The 20198-nt window shown below is 37.8% G+C and overlaps 1 protein-coding gene across 3 annotated transcripts in view; it reads left to right on the forward strand.

Moving 5' to 3' along the window:
* SEPTIN7 (septin 7) overlaps window positions 1-20198 on the forward strand; it is an 80729-nt gene that overhangs the window by 40873 nt on the left and 19658 nt on the right. For all 3 annotated transcript variants that reach the window (XM_080383341.1, XM_080383340.1, XM_080383342.1), the window contains exons 3-5: window positions 12288-12394; window positions 18665-18765; window positions 19256-19390. In XM_080383341.1, coding sequence (XP_080239467.1) covers window positions 12288-12394; window positions 18665-18765; window positions 19256-19390 — 343 coding nt within the window. The remainder of the gene's footprint in view (window positions 1-12287; window positions 12395-18664; window positions 18766-19255; window positions 19391-20198) is intronic.

Genomic DNA, 20198 nt, shown 5'->3' on the forward strand with positions numbered 1-20198 from the left:
ATATTGAAACTATAAATGTGCCCATTTCATCACCCCACTCCACCGGCTTCTTTTACAAGGATGTTGTACTCACAATGACCTATTTTAACCATAACATTTGGAAACAGATAGGAAGAATCCAGACTTGCATCTTCCTTTTCAAAAATATTAGAATCAATGCAGATTTCTTGGCAGTCACTGCCTTACCCATGGTTCTGTTCTGCAGTTCTTTACCTCATTTGGCTGCTTTTTTTTGCTTTTTTTTTCTTTTATTTTTTTTTCATATCAATACCAGTGGATTACTTCGATATGGCTCTTTTTCCACTGACCAGTTGGATGTGGGAAACTGTCTTTTTCTAGTCCTCCTTTGATCATTTTAGTGTTGGTAGATCTGTAATGTGGCCAGCATAAAGTTACCACTGGAAAATAATGAGAGCTGCTGTCTTCCAAGACTGCTGATTCCTTTGAGAGGTGTCCCTTCGGAACATGGCAAGGACAATTCGCATCACAGATGTTAATGGATAAAACACTGTACAGAAAACCACTTTAAGTGGCACTGGAGTTGCTATTAGACTTATTTATTTCAAGGTTTGTGTTTTTTCTCATTTTTTTCCTAGCTTTTCAGTAATTACAGACATTAAAAAAACCTGTAAAATTTAAATTAGTATTTTAATTTCAGTGTTTTGCGCTTGTGAGCTTCTTTTCCCAAATCAGGTTATGGTGACTTCTAGGAAAATAAGATTTGAGTACTTTTTGTTGGGGGCCGGGGGGGAACTACCCAAAAACTTGAAGGGCTTTCTTGCTTAATGAAAAACAGAACAAAGCAAAGGGGAAAAAAACCTAAACTGTGCATTCCATATGTGGTCAGCCTCTTTTTGACTAGTTTTTCCTGCAGAGCTTTTTTTTTTTCCACTGAGTCATCTCTTTTTTATTATTATTTTTTCTTTTTTATTTCAATGGATGCTGGAATTCCGTTTTCACACTGTTTCTTAATATAGTGGGCAACCTTTTGAAGATGCTTTGATGGGAAAGTTTGGTTGATGTAGAGGGTGTCAGTTGCATAAGTAAGAATAGAAATGATTCTCCATCATTTTTAAGTCCTTGAAGAGGCATACTGGCCTCAGTGGCATTTTTGAAGTGTCGTTGTGGTTTAATTAGGAAAAACTGTGATCCAACAATAGCAGCTGTTCCTCTAGGCTGAAGTTCAGATTTTAACCTGGTCTGTCTGTGCTGCTGCTGAAAGAACTAATAGCACTCAGCCCAAATTGGATTAGTGTGCAAATCCAGCTGGAGAGTTCTCTGGGAGCTGCAAGGAAGGTTAGTCTTCAGTCTGTTTGCAGCATGGCAAAAGAAGAATCTTGTGTCAGTACAAAGAAGGGTGGCAAGGAGGCTGGGATTTAATTTTTTTTTTACTTTGTTTTTTGGTGGCAGTACTAGTTGGTAAGACAGTGATTAGGCATTTATTTCAGAAACTTGTCAAAATGAGTCTCAGTTGCATTGAAATAATGCTTGCTTTTGGCTAAAAATCTTGTGTTGTAATTGCCAATTGTACTGTGGTGCTTGTAATGAAGGATCTATGTTTGTCTGAGATACTTCTCCTTAAAGAAATTTAAGATTTCTATAGTTGGAAGAGCAGCTTATCCTGTGGATACCTTTGTACTAAATGAAGCAATGCACGAGTCAGTCTTGTAGGATGCGGTTGAAAAATACTCCTATGTAAATGTTTAAAAGTTGTATTTAGTGGATTTTGTGTGTGTCTGACATTGTTGAGATCTCGGGGAAGAGCACAACCTGTAGCACTTCACAGCTGAAGTCATGCATCAGATCAGCTGATGTTAATAGATGTGTAACTCTGGAAACATGCTTTTGAGTTGACACTTTCTTGAAACAGTAGTTGTTGTAGCTTCCCCTGTGGTGTAGGATGAAGGCAAGTCTTTCTTCCTCATTTTAAAAAGAACAACTTAAACAATGTGTCATTTATAAAACTTTAGCACACATACAGTCTTGACTTTAAGCTAGTTGTTTAGGATGTACCTTTCAAACAAAATATTTGTGGCGTATGGAAACAGTATTTGTATGTATTTTCAAATGATTGCCCAAGTTTTTATTACATGGTGAGCTTTTGCATATGTTAAACTGTAAATAAATAACATGTTAATCAGATGTGTCTTCTTTGGACTTCCATGCATCACTAAAGCTTTTCTTAATTTTTTGTAAAGTCTCATTAGCAGAATTACTGTTTCAGTATCAACAAGTCTATGATATATCACTTTCAACAACAAACTTGAATAGGAATCTGACAGTTACTCAAGGACATGAGTGGGACTTTTTTTTGCTGTGGGAGAGCAACATGAGACTTTTTCAACGCAGATTTTAAAGTTCATATGAAGTGAAAATCTACAGTACTGCAAAGGCGGTATCCTCTTATTCTAACATATGGAATATAGGAATTACTACAATATTTTATGTGCTTCTAGCCCTACAAAAGCAAGTAAATTTAAAATCCACAGTGAAACTCAGAGCCTTAGAGCAGCAAAAATATTGAAATAGGAGATGAGGTAAGATTTGGTGATATTTTGTATTAAAAAGGCTCATTTAAAGGGATACCATTACACTGTAATACAGGAAAAATTGCAAGATTTCTTTGTTTTGTTAGGTTGTGGAGGCATAAGCTGCTGGAATGGATACAAAGTTGCTAATTTAGAGGAAACTGACTATAGGCAAGTATTTATTCACCACTTTTCTGCTGCATCAGTGCCAGGCGTAGCAGAAACCAATAGCTGACAGCTCAGCAGATGTTGAGAGAGAAAGAGAGGATGTCAGATTTTCATTAACTTACCAAATCAGTGGTTGGTTGTTTTTTGTTTGGGGGTTTGGGTTTTTTTTTCATTGCATTTGACTGAATGATTTAAGAATTTGTGATAATATAAAACTTCTCTAAAATATTTTTCTTTTGCCTGAACTCACTGAATATCATCCTCACCTTCTGTGAAAGGCAAGCCTGTGACTTACCTGATTCTGTGTCCTTGGCTCTGGGCTGTGTCCTCCCTAGCTGGCAGGAATTCCAGGAGGAGTTTTGGTCCACCTCCAGTGTCTGTCCTTCACTCTTACCTGCTGCAAAACAAACAAGCACACTAGACAGGTCTTAGGATATCACCTTATCATTGGACCTATCTGTTTTCCTTTCAGCTTTGTAAATGTATGCTTCTGCTGTTGGCTACAAAAGTGGCTCAGTTTTCCTCTAAGTAATTATTTGGAAACTGAATAGTGGTGGCAGCAATTTGGAAGCAATGGCTTAGCACCTAAGCAAAACAGTTCTCACTGTATTAAGAAGGGTGTAGTTTTTACAACACAGGCTTATTCCAACCTACATCAGCCTTTGTTAAAGAAGAAATACCCATTTTTACCACTACAACAGAAACTTTCTTCTAAACAAAAGCATGTAACCATCCCCAAGTAATTGAGGTATCAGATTTGTGTATTTTGCCAAGGTTGCTTTGAAGTAGCAGCAGTACATCCAGTAGAGCACATCTCTGCAATCCTATTGCTCCTGGACTAACACTAGACCAAATATTGAAAAGCAGAATTATCCTAACCTGCAAATGGCATTGCCCTAACTTTTCCTTCCTTATTGACCCCAAAAGAATATCTCTGGGCTAAATTTGCAGAATTCTGTCAAGCTATCTATGCCTTTCTCTTGCCACTTGTGGCAGTTAAGTGTCCTGTACTAACATAGTTTCTCTTGTGCTGCCTGCAATAGCAAGTGCTTCCAAAGACATTACGAAGGCATCAAGAGACAAGGTATAGGGTATTGAAAGAAATTTTGACTGGCACTAGAAACTAGTTCAGTCCTCAGACAGATTTTTTTTTATTTTTTTTTGGTGTGGATTGGCTTAATAGCGCAGAATGTCCCACCTGGGATATTTTGAGAATACTCAGCACTTATTTCCAGTTGTTTTTATTGTGTTTTTGTGAATTTTCAAGGGAAGAGCTGATGCAGTGTTGAGTAAGTCAATAATTTTCTTCATTGTCCTTTGGAAATTTTCTGTGATATTTGTACCTTAAATGTATCAGTTGGGTGGCTTATTTGAGTAACACCATAACTAATGTGCTTCACCTCTCTCTCCTTTTGCTGGAGTTGATCTGTAACACTGCTTGTTCTTAAGTAGAATGCAAGTAATGTAAGCTATACTGTCCCTAAGGTGTTGACCCTGTGTCTGTACCAAGTATTTCAGTCTTAAAGACAAACTAAACCCAATCACTATTTTATAAGTTTCTCACCAGCCTGTAGATAGCTGTGTGGGTTTTATTTCTGCCCAAGTAATGAAAGATCCTACTGTGACTAATTAATCTGTGATCTGTTGATTAATATACCTTTCATTCTTGAGTTGGCAAATGTTAAAAATTTTGTACTGGAAATGCTGTACCATTAGTTGTCAATAGTAATGTATAGATGGCAAATTTCATGTTTGTATCATGTCTTTGTATTTTTTTTTAATTCCCCAATTATATGAATTTAAAAAAAATAAATTACTTTTGCCACTGTATATGTCTCCAGAGAGTTAAGTCCAGCTTTGCAGCTTTCTCTAGATGCATAATTTTTCCAGACCAAGCAGTCGTGGTCTCAGATATATGCTTTGTCAGCCTTAAAGAGAGCATCCTTCTTAAGCATCTTTCACAACTGTTTTGTTCTTCTTGCTTTCATTTTGAAGCAATATGGGTGTCGTCTTCTTTTGTGAAGGCTATTTATTTTGGCTTTGTGAACGCCTGTGAAAATTCAAGGTATATGTTGGTTATGAGGTTGTCCTGGAACTCTGCAGTTTGTCATTTCCAATTGAATCCCTTAACCTAGTTATTTCACAGACAGCTTGTGCATTTAGGTTTTCTGTGTAGGTTAGTTTTGACAAATTCTTGTTGTTTGTAATGTCTCTGAAACTGCATTGCAGTATGACTACTGCTTGATCAGACATAGGAGTTTTCCATAGAAAACAGTGAAGTAAGCTTTGGCAAGCCTGGACTGCAGCTGCTAACTGCGTACTTGTAATTCCATGCGAGCTTGGATGCTGAAGCCCAGGTTGTCACATTTCAGCTGTTGTTGATACTAGATATGGGTGGACTAATGCCGTGGGATCTTTTTTGTTGTAATTCTGCAGTCATGTTGAAGGACTAAAATCACAAGTAACTATTCATTTTTGGTTCCTTGGTTTTACTACACTAGAACTTCTTTTAAAATGTTGACAACTTGCTTCCTTTGCCTCATGTTTAAGTAACATATCCTATTTTAAATGGCTACTTTGCAGACATGCTACTTATCAGGAGCAAAGCCTATGTACATAATTAGAGCAGATGTGACGTCCTTCATGAAGCGCCACATATTCTTTAACTTCTGAAATGTTGTTGGTGGTTTTGTTGCACTGAAGAGGTCTATTCCTAAATACAGATTTTTACGTTTACCATCCCCTCTCTTTGGAAACTTGTAGTCTTGATTTACCTCATCTGTCTGGTGTCATCTTTCCCTCATTTTCCCATCCTCAGGCTCCTAGTGCCCTGGTTTGCTGCGTCGCTTTTGCCTCACCATGAATTTTAGTGCAAGTGGTGGGTTTGGAGTAGGGGACCATTTATTTTGGCAGCAGTAAAAATCTCGCCTGTGAAGCCATTGTTTCATGGCCATTTTAACCTGTCTGTTGTAAAAAGCTAGAACTGTTTCTGCTTTGAGGGGAAATAATAATACTTGAAAAATGCTATCTAGAATCTGTTGCAATATTCTTTTGAAGTACTTCTCTGCTTTTAATGGCTTTTCTGAATCATTGAAATGCTATCTGTGACAAGAGCAATATACCAAGACTCTGTCCTCAGTTTTTGCACTCAAAATTTAAATTTTGCTCTAAGAAAGTTGATGAGATTGTCCTACTGTATCCTGAATGCTCAAATTATGTTGCTGTTGATGCAGTTGCTGATAGGCAAAAGTGAATTTATTGCTGGTAGATTTCCCCATTACTTTGTTTTGCTAGGATCAGCTTTGTGGCTGTAACAGATGTTACTTTCATAATTTATGCTCCAAATTCATGTTGTGAAATGGTGGAGCTTTGGCTTTCTTTCCTTTTATAAACTTCTATAAAATACAAAGTTGAGCTCTTTGCAAGATTTCACATGATACCATCCTACTTGGAGCTGAAATACGTGGGAGCAGCTGTGCAGCATGATACTGCTCCTAGCCATCCTCCGGATGGGTTTAGTTTGGATTTTCTTGTCCATTTCTCGATATGTTGATTTGTATTTTGTAGAGCGCTGAACACAGGAACTAGCCTTTACAAAAGCTTCTAAAATCAGACTTAAAATTAAAAGCATCTTGTAGTCTTCATTTTTTGTGGTCATCTAAAATGACATGTCAGAGCATAATTTCCCCTCAGTGAGAGGACGATTCCATCATACCATTCGGTATAGTTCAGGCTCTTTGATTATTCATGTAGCTTCACTTCTGTATAAAAGTAAAATCATCTGTGTTACAGTGCCATCAAAGCTGTTGCACATTTGCATAAAGCTGCAGGTGCTGTCATGCAGGTAAACTGAATTGTACAAGGATGAAAGATGAAATGCATTAATTTTTTTTGTCTTTTGACAAGCTTTTTACCCCTCTTTGAGTCACTAGCATCAAACTGATGGGATTATATTTTAGGCAAGATCTGTCACAATAATCAGAATTTATAAAATGGAAAAAAAATCCATGAAAAAAGGCTCACCTGCTAAAAATAAAATATGCTTTGATTTAAATAGTCTGTATATGTTAGTTGTGGAGAAGTACATAATTTTTCTTTTGAATTTTATCCCTGTGTAACAACTCTTTGGAGCTATCAGATGCACTAAAAATCTCTGCCCCTTCACATCAAAGAAGAAAAGTATTGCTGGATATCTTTGTTCTGATAAAGCAGTAAAGCCACTGCAGCTTGTGTCCGTTTGTATCAAGTAACTCTAACTGCAGGCTTCCTTTTAGAATGCAGTGGAAGCTTTTAAAATAAATTGTGCTATTTGTAGAAAACTCATTTACCCTGGGATGTTAGGTGTTGGTGGCTTGTCTCTAATAAGCTACAAGCCCCACTGGGATGAGTTACCTTCCCTTGTCCACTAGAGCTGTTGGCATTAATGCACCTTCTGAATCTGCAGTTGCTACAGTTCTCAGTTAATGGATACAGCGATGGAGACTGGGTCATCTTCTTGATGACAAGACATGAAGCATACTTCTTCAAGCATTTTAACTGAAGTCTTGGTTTATGATGCTGTGATTGCCAAAAGCATTTTCCTTGCAGGTTCTGAGGCAGTCTTGTAGTCCCACCTGGAGTCTGGGAAAGCAACTTGAAATGCCTAAGTACAGATAGCATGTGTGGTCACATTCCCAGCGGTGCAGTTGATTGTCACAGGGTGTAAGCATGAAATACTGTTTGACTGGTAGATAGCCAAGTAATTGTTAGTGAAGAATAGAGGAACTTCAGGTGACTTCTGCATGAGTAACTTCTTTCGTATTTAATGAAGAGGTAGGAAATAGAATGTGCAGAGCACACTGACACTGTTCAGTATCAGTTAGTGATCTTGATCACTTGACATGTTTAATGAACTCTCGTATGGGGTCATAAATCTAAGAATGTAAGTAATATTTTTAAGTTCAGGGCCTGGATTTTAGAAAACAAGATCCTAAAAACACGGTAGAAAACTGATCCTGGATTTTCAGAGTGATGTGGTAGCTAGAAGATGTAGTGTGGTGTATTATCAAGTGATGTAATATATGAATGAGAAAATAGCAGTCTCCAAAAAGAGTTAAGTATCAGATTGGAAACTGAGTTGGAGTGGACTGCTTGTACATTTCTGTTGTAGGTGTTTGCGTAAGAATGGTAGAGGCTCAAAAGTTGGAGTAGTTTGGAAATGTATCACTTTCTCAATGTGTCACAACAATGAATGGTGAAAAAAGCAGCATCATTAAGGTTTAAGGATAACAGTTAATATCTATTATCACAGGGAGGAGATGCTTGCAGTTTAAGTTTCTTTGCAGTAATAAAGTTGTAATGAGCTGATGGTGGATAGAAGTTGAAGTGAAAGAAAACCCCATGTACTGAACACTTGCAATTTAGCTGCGAATAGATTTTTCTAACTGATTATCACAGATCAGGATTTCTGGTTCCTTTACAGAGAGTGGTTTGGAAATGAAGGTGAAAGATTTATGTAGCTCGGTTGAGAACAACCCGAGTTACTTTATTTTTCACTTCTGGAGCACTGCTTTCCCCCCATTCCCATAGATTGCGTTTCATTGATCCGTTTTTTGAAATTGTTAATTGTCCATACTTATCTGCACTAATATTATTCTGGAGACTATTTACCATGGTTGTTGTTAGTCTGTTCTGACCCCAAAAAACTATGTTCAAGATAAAACCCAAAAAGCTGAATGTGTTGAATGTGTTGGTGTGGGGTTTTCTTTCTTTCCCTTCTCATGTTACAGCTGGTCTCATCTGTGTGGAGAAAAGGGGAAGTACCTGATCAGTGTTTTGTTCACAGAAGAAGAAATTATGCTATCCAAGGTTAATTTTAAGTGATATGCGTTGGGCCATCTGTATAAAGATGCTAATTTTTGACAAGTTAACACAAGTGTAAAAGAAAAGTTCCAATATTTGTACAGCCATTTAGAAATTCATAGGCTTGAGAAGAGTTGGAACTTCTGCTAGTCCTGTAAGGGCTGACAAAAAATTCTGTGCTTTGCAAGACTGACAGGAGTGTGTTAGTAAAGTACATGCTTATTTCTACCAGGAGTGGCCAGCTCCATTATTTTAATGTGATTACAGAGGGAAAATAGCTTGAGAAAACATTGAAATTCTGAAACACTAATTTTCTGATAAACATGAGACACAAAATAATGAAGAAAAAGAACAGTGTAATTGTCCAGAAGAACCTGAAGCATATATGAAACATTAAGTGGGAGAGTGAGGGCAAGGTAAAAGCAGTAGCTGGATATCAAAAAAGATTAAACTCTTGGATTCAGGATTACCCTGCAAAGTTAAAGCGTTTTTTAGTTTTCTTTTGGAAACAAAACATTTCATGCTGAAAACAGAAGACACAAGATATTTCTAAAAATTACTCTGTTAGGCAGTTAGATCCAACTGCATCATGGCGCATTGAATGATTGGAAGTTATTACTGCTGAAATGGTTCTATTACATTATATTCTTATGCCACTTTTATGTAATGGTGAGAGGGCAAAATCCCATCAGAAATGCTTAATGAGTGTGGGAAGATGCATTTTATATGGATGTTTGGGTGTTTTTTTTTTTATGGTAAGGCAAAGTAAATTCCACTTGTTTTCCCTGTTCTCTTGTGTTTTGTTTTGCTGTATTCATAGTCCATTGCATCCTTGAAAGCTGCATTCCCAGCCTTTCCAGTAGGGAATCCTTTCAGGTGAATTTGGGTGGAGCAAGGTTCTACATGGGAAGAACAGAGGGTTTTGTTTGGGGGTGTGTGTTTAGGTTTTTTTCTTACCATACTGTTAGCTAAGGTCAGAATATTTTATTGTGTCCAAAAAGGCTGCTAGAACTGTTCAAATACACTTGGTTTCTTTTAATTTTGCTTCCCTTGTAGTCAGCAGAGACATTCCTGTTTTATTACGGTGGAAGCAGCATGACTCCCCATAGTACAACATTGAATGTTTCAGTACAGGTTTTACCTACAGTTTCAGTGTAACTGTTTTATTTGATATTATAGCCTTTTACTACCGTCATAGGTGTTGACTGTTACATGGTCTAAGGCACAACTGCATCCAGGATTGGTGTATTGATGCAAACTCTTACATGTGATACTGCAATCACTGGTAGCATTTTAGCAGTTCAAACTGTTAAAAATCAATACTGGCTGATGAAAGTTGCTGACTTTAGTGTTATCTAGGGGTATGTAAGAGGCTGGGCACCTTTGGGAACAAGGTGGTGCATAAATACCCTTAGCATACTTGTCTTTTTCACTAATTTCAGCTCAAAACTGCCTTCCCATCCTTGCTGCTGTAAGGGAGGGGGAAACAAACCTCAAACCTCTCAGGGTGTAATGCTTCAGCAGTTCAGGAACTACTTGGTATGGAGTGCCACAGCTGCAGGAACCATCTAGGGCAAGCTGCTGGTTTTCCATCACATTCTTTCAAAGCTGAAAATCTTATTTCCATATGTTGAATTTCAATGGCAACTTGACAGGCACTGTGATTTTTCAGGAGAAGTGGTTATTCAGAGTGTTTTCCACTTCAAATTCTGTAGCACATCCAGACCAGCAATAACCCTAATAGAAGGGAGGAGAAGGGATAACCCTTTTTTGTATGTTGAATTAGAATCTGACACACAAATCTTTCTTCAATAGTGCAGTAGAGAGCCTTTTCCAAGATTATGTTCACCTAAAGAAGTGATGTTTGCTGAAAGGCTATGAATTGTACTTTGCAAAATTGGACCCCTCCTTTCAAGGCATCCCGTAGATGGATGAAACGCTCTTCCGTTTAACTGGAATGATATGTGCATCTTGGGCAGAGTTTTGAGATGGAGGTTAAACTTGAAACTAGCTGCCGCTATGAGGCTGGAAAGCTGTGAAGCTTCTTTCTGCTGCAGACTTGGTAGGGACCCTAAAGGTCTTGCAAGCGCAGATGATGTGTCCCCCTTACAGTGCCTAGAAGTGTCTGGTTGTATTTACCACATAGTTCTGAAAGGTCTAGTGCATCAGACCACAGAAATAGTCAAAACCTGCGGTGGTAGTGATGAAATGCTTGTCAGCAAGCCTGTCCCCTCTGGCTCACAGGTAGTTGTTGTGTTTGGGTTAGTGTTCCCAGCACCGCTATCTTGGGGTTATAACTTGAGCATCTCCTTGTTCTTTGGCTGCTGTAGCCAGAGCCTGCTTGCAGCAGGGGCCAGCTCATCTGTTGGACGGGGTGGGGTTTGAAGAACAAGCGCTACTAATAACTTAGCCAGCCTGCAGGAGCTCTGGTTGCAATGTTTCATCAGCTGCTAATCCGTTTACAGTATAGCTAATCAGATTGCTCTGTTCCGTGCTACAGAGACTTTGTGCTGTGCCATTGTAATTGAGATGGCTGATGTGTATAAGCTAGCTTGTGTATGAAATCGAGCTGGCTATTACAGGCAAGACAAGGTCTTGTCTGCTGAGGTTTGTAACTACTTTGTTTTGTAGCTCTCTACTATTTGCATTAACTCAGGGCACTTCAGTTTTGAAGCTTTCTGAGTTTAGTCTTTAAATCAACCATTATTTGTTGGGAATGGAGGGGATGGAGGGGTTAGCAGGTTAGGCTTTTTCTTTTCAAAGTGCGGGGGCAGTGCAGCTCATTCTCCTCCCTTAGTGAAACTATATAGTTTGCACCCAAATTTGTTAGCTTAAGAGCAAATTCCTGCATGACTGTTTAGGTCAATGACTACCAGCACTGCATATGAAAACTTAAACAGAAAACATCATTTTCATATGCTTATTTTCCTTGGTTCTTGTTGCCAGTGTGAATTGCTGTGTTGAAGTAGATTCTTTACAGTAGAAAACTAAGCAACTTCTTTTTTTTAAATGCTGTAATAAGTAGTTGATCTGAAATCCTTGCTCCTGTCTCTGTAGAGATGTAAATGGGGGGTAAGCTTTGCTGTGGGGACTTGTAACTGTATTTGCTTGGATTGCTGTGGCAGTAGTGCCTCCAGATTCTTTAGCAAGGCTGGTTTATTATTGCTGATGAACAAATTAAAAAACAAACCAACAAACAAAACAAATCTCCCTCCCCTGCCCCAACAACAGAATTCCCAGGCAAACCACAGTTCTGAAACTTCATTTTAGCTCTTGTAGCTTTAGTAGTGAGACTGAATTAATTTTCACTTTTTTTCTCCCACCCCCTGCCTCACCCCCTTTCTTTTTTCCCCTCCTTGATGATAAGACTCTCAAATAATACTTGAAATAAAGGAGATATTGTAACGCCAAAGCAGGCTAAGCTAGGAAGTTATACCAGGAAGATAGCTTGTTTATAAAATTTAACGTGGGGTGATATCATCTTTGTGTTGTAACAGGAGCAATGGAGAAGAGCTAAATGCACTCAATCCTTAATGTGATCAGAAAAATGAACATCTATAGAATCCAACAGTGACAGTTGGATTTGCATGGTTTTCCTTGAAATTCAAAAACATGACAGGTTCTCAAAGCCTTAGAGCGGAATGCATGTTTTCAGGTACTACATTTGAAAAGTATTTGAAATATAGATCTAAATGTTTATACCTGCTGTGATACTCCTGGTTTTACTGACACTGTTTTGTTTTCTTCCAGGTGAATCTGGACTGGGAAAATCAACATTAATCAACTCATTATTCTTAACAGAATTGTATTCCCCAGAGTATCCAGGTCCTTCACACAGAATTAAAAAGACTGTACAGGTATGTCTGGGAAAAAACTGCAGCTTGAACGATGTAACTTACAATCTAGTAATGCAAGGTGATCCAGTTGTCGCATAAGCACCTGTATTTCCAGTAAGTTTAGCAGTTATGTGAAGCACCGAGAAAGGCTCAATGTGTCTTTCAGTGTACCTTAGCTATACAAAACTTCCAGGTTCTGAAACTGGTAGTCTGTTGGTGGGAACCTTGAAGTCAAGTACTTTGCATGCTGCCTGTATTTTAGAAACCTTATATGGCTGCAGTTCTCTTTGGAAATGGGATGTTTTATTATCAGTAAAAATACTGAGTGTATCTGTAGAAATATATAGATGTGCACTAACCCCCTTGACTGCTTAAGGCAGGCATTTAGAAACTGTGTTAAAAGATTTGACGTAAGTGTAAGGACATAAGGTATGAAAGTATCCACCAATCTTCTGCAGCCTGTATCCTTTGTCGTGCATTTTCTAATTATAAGTTGTTATTCTGAAACCTGTCAGGGGCTAGGGCGAACCTGGCTGACTTTTAAGTACTAGACTCCGTGCTTAGGCAAAAAAGATGTTCCTGCAAGTACATGATACAACAGAATTATTTAGTCAGGCTGGAAAACTGAAGTTGATCCATTCATTTTGTGTAATAATTTGCTACTGATCAGTTATATGTTTCTCTCAAGAAAAGGAGCGTGCTTTTTGTATTATTAAAAATCTTATTAGGAAAAAAAAAATTCCTAATAGGAAACACCTTCCACACCTAATAGGAAGAAATAAATAAATAATGTTGTGGGTAGCATAGGAAATAATTATATTTCAGTGGGCTGTTTTCTGCCTCCACAGCTGAGCAGCTGAATAAGGATGCATAAGCTCTGTTCATCTCTGCTGATGTACGTTAGACACTTGTTTAAGATTTTCATGAATATAGCTTGTAATAATCTAACTTTGTACAGATGAGGACCAGGGGTGCTCAGCATTGCTTCTGTTGTCCAGCCCAGTTCTTCCAGCTGCAAAATGACAGCCTCAGACCACCTCAGCTGTGGCTGAAGTGATTTTGCAATTACAGAGTGGTCATAAGCCTTGTGTTGAGTTAGGAGGGTATGCAAGGTGCTAAACAGAAGCTGTAAAATCAAATGTTTTATTCAATGAAATCAAATAACTGCTCCAGTGCTATGATCCACTGACCTTACTGGTTTGTGGGGCTTTTAGTTTGTGTTTTTTAGAGGGGTTTTGGGTAAGGCTTTTTTAATCTAATCTCAAAACATTGAATAATTACCATTGGGCCAGGAAAACGTTATGCTCATACTAAGAAGGTTAAATGATGTTGCTTGTCAGCTCAGCATCAATCTTGAATACTAATACAAAATGCATTTGCTGTGGAATATCAATCTTTTAATTTGGAAGAAAGCTTTTGAACATTCTGAGCTTATTTCTCTAAGCTTTGGTCATGTCTATTAAGCTGCTTTATTGGTTTAATATAAAAGCATAGTGACTCTGACAAAATGACTTAAAACTTGCTAGCAGGGGCATTGGACCATTATTTGAATTAGAAAGGTGGAATTTATGTACCTGTTTTAAAGAGATGTTAAGTGGGATGGAAAAGGTGTGCAAATAGTTAAGCTCTGGTATAATATGAATAATATGAAATAATCAGTGCCTGTTGGAAAACTAGGTAGGAGGATGACCTGTTTTTTATTGGAAGAGAGATGTAGTGTGATTCCATTCATTACCGTTCATTATACATTGGTTTAGCGGAAGCTAAACTAATTCAGGTTATGTTCATTGAATTATAGTTTAAATAACTTAATGATAGGTTGGATTCCCTGTCATTGGAAGACTTCATTTTATTTTTTAGATTGGGAAAAGTGGGAAGAATTTACATACAGACTAACAAAACCAATAACAAGACATCTTTCAAAGATAACTCAGTGCTGCCCTGTCTAAAGGTGGATCAGTGTAAGAAAAATTGAACTAAAACTGTGCACATAGCTTCTGGAATCAGAGTTAACTACTTTCATCTGTTAGGTGGCAAGGTTAGATGATCTGTTCATGCTGACCTTTTGAATTCTTCAGAGGTGATTTGATTTTTATTGATCTACTGGTTGAAGACAACCCCCATATTTTTTGTTAAGCTTCACTTAATTTTTTTTCTTTTTTTTTCTTTTTAAGGTGTGGAGTAGGGGGTCAGGGCTTGAACAGAGCCCTGGCTGAAAAGCCATTGCATTTTTTCCTACATCCACTGTGTGGGCTAAAGCCTGAGGGTGGCCAAGAGCTAGCCAAAACTACTTTCAGTACTGGGGTCTGTCATGACTCAGAAAATAATATGATTGGAATAAAATACATTTCAAGGCCACCTTCCGCTAAGAAATTACTGCTTACTCTTATCTGAGGGTTTTTTTGTTTGTGTATACTTGTAGTGCAATGTTGCTTTGCTTTCAGTTACTTGTGCTGAATGAAAAATCAGTAAGCATGGCATTTTAAGAAGGAAACTGAAACTGTCTTATTTCATTGTCAGTGTCTAAGTGAGGAAAAAACTGTTTCCCCCTACAACCTTGAAAATATAGTGGGTTTAATAAAAACATAAAATGTGTATGTTGTGGAGATGATTCTAGTCAAGCATTAAATCAAAGTACCAACAGTGGGAGCTGCTATTTGGATCCACATGGGATTTGTACTCTTTGCCGGTGTAAATCTGTCTAAGCTGAGGATGCCAAAGGTTTTGTACAGTAGAGATGAGACAAGCCACCAGAGCATTCTAAAGTCTTGGTGGTGGTAATCACCTGTTTCTATGTGGTGAGAATAACTTACTGATCAGAAACTGTGTAAGATCTCGCATAGATAAATACAAACTGGTTTGGGCTTGAAAACAATTGCAGTTTCAAGTTGTTTTGTGAGGCAGGTCCTTTGTATTAATTTAATGGAAAACAGAAAACCGGTTAGTAGTAAGTGATTTGATGTCAGATGAATTTAAAGGAAACTTCTTCAGAAATGATGGGGTATGAAATATATTTTCTCTGGACATTATTTGACTATCTTAAATAGAGTATGGTAAGAGCTTGTTTAATCCATTAGAAGTAGTCAAGCTGTAACAAGCATCATGTTGTGAATGCTGTGTTGTAACTGCCAAGGAGATCAGTGTGACCCAGTTGACTGGAGTGCATGGGAAAATGGCTGTTTGGAGGAGACTTTTATTAAAACGTTTTAAATTCCAGGACTCGAACTAATGTTTTCTATTAATCCCTTGGGAATACTTGTAAATCAGATGATAGGATGCAGTTGGATTCTTAACTATGAATGACACTATTTTACAGTAATTTTTCTGGATCTTTTCCAGATGTTGCTGCCTTCTGTGCCTTTGACCATGTATGGACACATCTATTTAGGCTAGAAAAATGCAACTTTACAGAGGCCTTATGGCAGGTTCTTCACCTACTATCTCTTACCAATAGTCTCTACCACTTACAATATACGGTGGATATTGTCTGATTGTCCACAACACAAGCATAGGATATCTAATTTGATCAACTAATGTTTCTTGTTCCGTAGGATTTTGAAAACCCTGCTCTGATAGCAAGATACTTATATGAATTTATGGAAAGTAAGAATAAATTTAAATCCTCACCACCCAGTAAGGTATTAGCACTGTCTGCAGAGAGTCAGTTACTGCAGGCCATTTGTCAGAAGGTGGCTTCACAAATTCGCCACACTTAAATTTTACAAGCATACAGAATCAGGAAAAATGTTTGGTGTGGCATTTCTGAGTATCTCTGACCTTCCTTTTCCTTTGTTATAAACACATGTTCAAGATAATGGTTTATTAATTGCTGCTTTTGTAAAAGCATTCCACTGTGAGTACTTAATAATTTAAAGATTCTCCTTGGGAATTTTTGTGCTGGAGAATAAAGCTGATACCTTGTAAGCACTTGGCAAGAGTACAGCTCGTAACATTACCATCTCTAATATTTTGAAAGTGTTAGGAGTTTCTTAACACTTGCAAAGAGCTCAGTTATAGGAGGGCATTGTAGTTACTATATGCAAGAAAGCCAAAAGAATACGAGGCATCAGAAGTTAATCTGTGTGCTAAAGCTTGACAGTAGTAAACTCTTGGCTGAGTTGACTGTGTGACTGGGGTTTACTGTCGTGAGTTCTGGCATTCAATAAAATTTCTCTGTAGAACCCTTGAGGGGTAAAAAATTACATTCATCACAATTAAGTTTTTAAAGCACTACATGTATTCCTAGGTTCTCAAGGTTTTGGACTGGATGCTTTCAGAAAGATAGGAGTTACACAGTTAATGAAAAGGCAGCCTAGTGGTGTCTCAGGCTGTGTGTGTATTGGGGCTTTTTTTTTCTTTAACCTTCCTAACCTTGCAGTAAGCCTGCTCAAGTAGGGGTTTGAATTGGGTGGCCTGGAAGTCCACCCCAACCCCAGGCCACCCCAACCTGGATTCTTGTGTGACTAGCATCTAGGTAGACCAGTGTTGGGGCTGGGGACTCTTTGTTTTATGAAGCTGCTTTACTGATTTTGTATTTGTGTTTTTGTTATGTGAAGAACCAGCTCGTGACAATTGCATGCTCTGGACAGCGATAGTGTAGCTGAGTTAGTTTTTTGACACCTAGCAGTAAAAAGGATTGATCTGGCTCAGATAGGATCCCCAGTGCTGAGCAGATAAAAATAATATCCTGCATACTCAGAGATTAAATGTGGAGCTTTCTTTGCAGTTAGTTACTGTTTTCTGTGGTTTTGTGTATTCTTTTCCTGAATTGGAATCAGTGTTTTGCTTGTGCAAGAGGTATTTAGTTTGACTTTGTGTAGAGTGTTAATTTATCTTGTAGATTGACATTGCATCATGTAACCAATGATTGCAAAGTGTTTGTAACAATGTTCAGGTGTGGCTGTGAGAGTGTCTGTTTCACCTATATAACTAGGGATGTGCAAGTGCTTGATCTGCATTGATACGATCTCAGATCTTGAGCTGGTCAAGAGACCATCCAGATAGGATTTACTTTCAGAGTAGAAACTTTGATAATTCTTCACTGAATGTTCTTGTGGGTGTTCACCTGGTTATATTTAACTTCCTTTTTTCTCTCCAGTTAGGATTCAGGAGACTTAAGAAATGTTAAGCAATGTGCAACCAGGTGGCATCAACGTCTGCCAACTCGTGTGTGGCTCTAAATAAATGGCTTCCGTTGTTCATTTCTTGAATCCATATCTTGAAAACAGCATCACTAGTGATTTAATAGATATTGTCTTAATATCAGGGGAAAACTGTGTTTAGATGTGTGAGCAGTTGGCAAGAGCCAACGTGCTCACGTGAGTTCGTAATTTGTAATTTCTTGCTACTGTGGATCACACTGATACGACAGTGCTGTACAGCACTTTCTTAAGCAGATACACTTGACGTTGGCATTGCCAATAATTAAGGAGGTATTGGCAGAAAGAAAGGGGTAGCAGTCAATTTGCTGTTCAGCCTAAGTTGTCTGTGTCATGACGTGTTTAATCTGTTTGATAACATGCTTACTGCAAGCTGACTGAGCTGTGCTGCCGATGGGTGGTCACAACTTGAGGCACGCATTCCCACGCCCAGATCTCGCATCGTGCCTTGTGCTGATGCAGTTGCCTTCTGAGCCAGGTTTCCATCAGTGACCTGAGCTAACAGGAACAAATGCATTACGGTCACATGAGGTCTAGCTCAGCAGATTGCAGCTAGATTATATTACTTTCCAATATCAATCTGTTTGTAACAGGAAACCATCACTTTCTATGATTCCTTCCCCAAGCATTATACTAGCTGAAGAATAAATGTATTCTTAAAAACACATTAACAGGACTAGAAATGTAGTATCTAAGATGCTTGGGGGGAGGTTTAGTTTTGAAAACTGTCATTTTCTTTGAAGTGACAAAGTTTACTCCAAAGTATAATGCCTGCTGTGTCAGAATGTCTGGATATCTCAGAATGTAAGTATTTTTAATATATATATTTTTATTTTTTATATTGGCATTAGTATTGTTGGTTAGGGTTTCTCCTGTTGACAGGAGTTAAGATATTAAGGTATCCTATTTACTTAGATGGGTTCTTTTATCACTTCATTTAAATTATGACTCTTCTCTTTAATGATTTTCAATTTATAGAGACTTTATAAGCAAAACATGTATGCAGTATTCGTCTGAAGCAGAAAAGTTAGTAATTCTTTGTAAGACGACTTATTCATGGATTGCTTTTCCCAGTGTTTATGATGAGTGACAAAATTGCTAAAAATTTAATCTTGCCTTATTCATTTTTCAGGTTGAGCAGTCAAAAGTTTTAATCAAGGAGGGTGGTGTTCAGTTACTACTTACAATAGTTGACACACCAGGATTTGGCGATGCTGTGGATAATAGTAATTGGTAAGACATTCTTTCAGTTAGCTTAAAACCTTAACTACTGTAGTTCCAAGTACCTTTATAGCTCCATTGAAATGCTGTCAGCTTTTCCCTTTAAAGTAAATGGAGCATTTGGCTCTTTATCCAGTTTGTGCAGTGTGCAGAACCAACTTCTGTACCGTCACAAGATGTGACCAGTAAAGCGAATTCCTTTGGCTACTGTTCTTAAGTGTTCTATTTAATGCTATTATAATGAAGGTAATTATGTTTGAAAGGGTTTTTCAGTGAATTTACAGATTGTATCTCCAGAGCTATGTAACTTGGATGTATGTTGAGGAGCTGGTCACTTAAAATGTGCTGTGTTGGAATGTCTTAATTAAAAAAAAAAAAAAAAAAAAGAAAAGAAAAAAAAGGCAAGCCATGGGGAAATAGTGTACATCTATTTCTTAGCAAAGACGGACTTTTTTATGTAAATGATATAACTTACAGGTTTTTATTCATGTAACCTCTGCAGTTGGCAGCCAGTTATCGACTACATTGACAGTAAATTTGAGGACTACCTGAATGCAGAATCTCGAGTGAACAGACGTCAGATGCCAGATAATAGAGTGCAGTGTTGTTTATACTTCATTGCTCCTTCAGGACATGGGTTCGTATTAGTATATATTGTATTTTCTTTCTCTGTCTTTTATCTTGGATAAACATCCAAATTTGGCACTCTTAGTTATATAAAGTTCCAAATAGAATTTTCTTAATGGCCTGTAGGCCATCCTTAATTTCAAAGATGAGCTTGCTTTGGCTTGTCAAACATCAGCAAGCCAGACAAGCATAAATTAGAATACCAGAAAACATGATTACACATCAATTATCTGACAAGAAAAATAGTACTAGAACAATTAAAATTACACAGGTGTTCACAAGTGCCATGTCTGTTTGTGATCTATGTCTTTTGTTCAGATCAGGAGGAGAAACTGGTTCACACTTGAAGCAACAGGATTTTTCCTTTCCATTCTTCCTCCTTCCCTTTGACTTTAATGATAAATTGAAGATGGGAAGTTTCCTGCACACTTTAATTCACCTGGGGTGTAATCTTTTGTCTAGTGATAATTCCAATATAGGCATTATGGGTTTTTTTTTTCAATTATTATGCAATCTTCCACCCCTGCTTAGTTTTTAACTTGATCAGACTTCTATCTAGTGGTAGAGAGAGAGAACTGCATTTCCAGGGTGTATTAGATGCAGGTTGATTGTGTCTGAAATTGATAAGATGTTAAGCAACCATTGTCTAGCTGATCAAATTTGTCAGACTCTTAAGTTATACCTTCAAAACCAGAAGGAAGAGAAGTAGCCTATGCTACTGTATGTGTCAAAAGTAGTAAAACTTGAAGAGAGTGATGAAGGAATTTTGAGGAATATTCCTCAGGCAGTGAAAAATGCCAGCTATTATGCTCAGTTTC

The sequence above is a fragment of the Falco punctatus genome, assembly GCF_963210335.1.
Source record: "Falco punctatus genome assembly, chromosome: 4".
NCBI classification, from domain to species: domain Eukaryota; kingdom Metazoa; phylum Chordata; class Aves; order Falconiformes; family Falconidae; genus Falco; species Falco punctatus.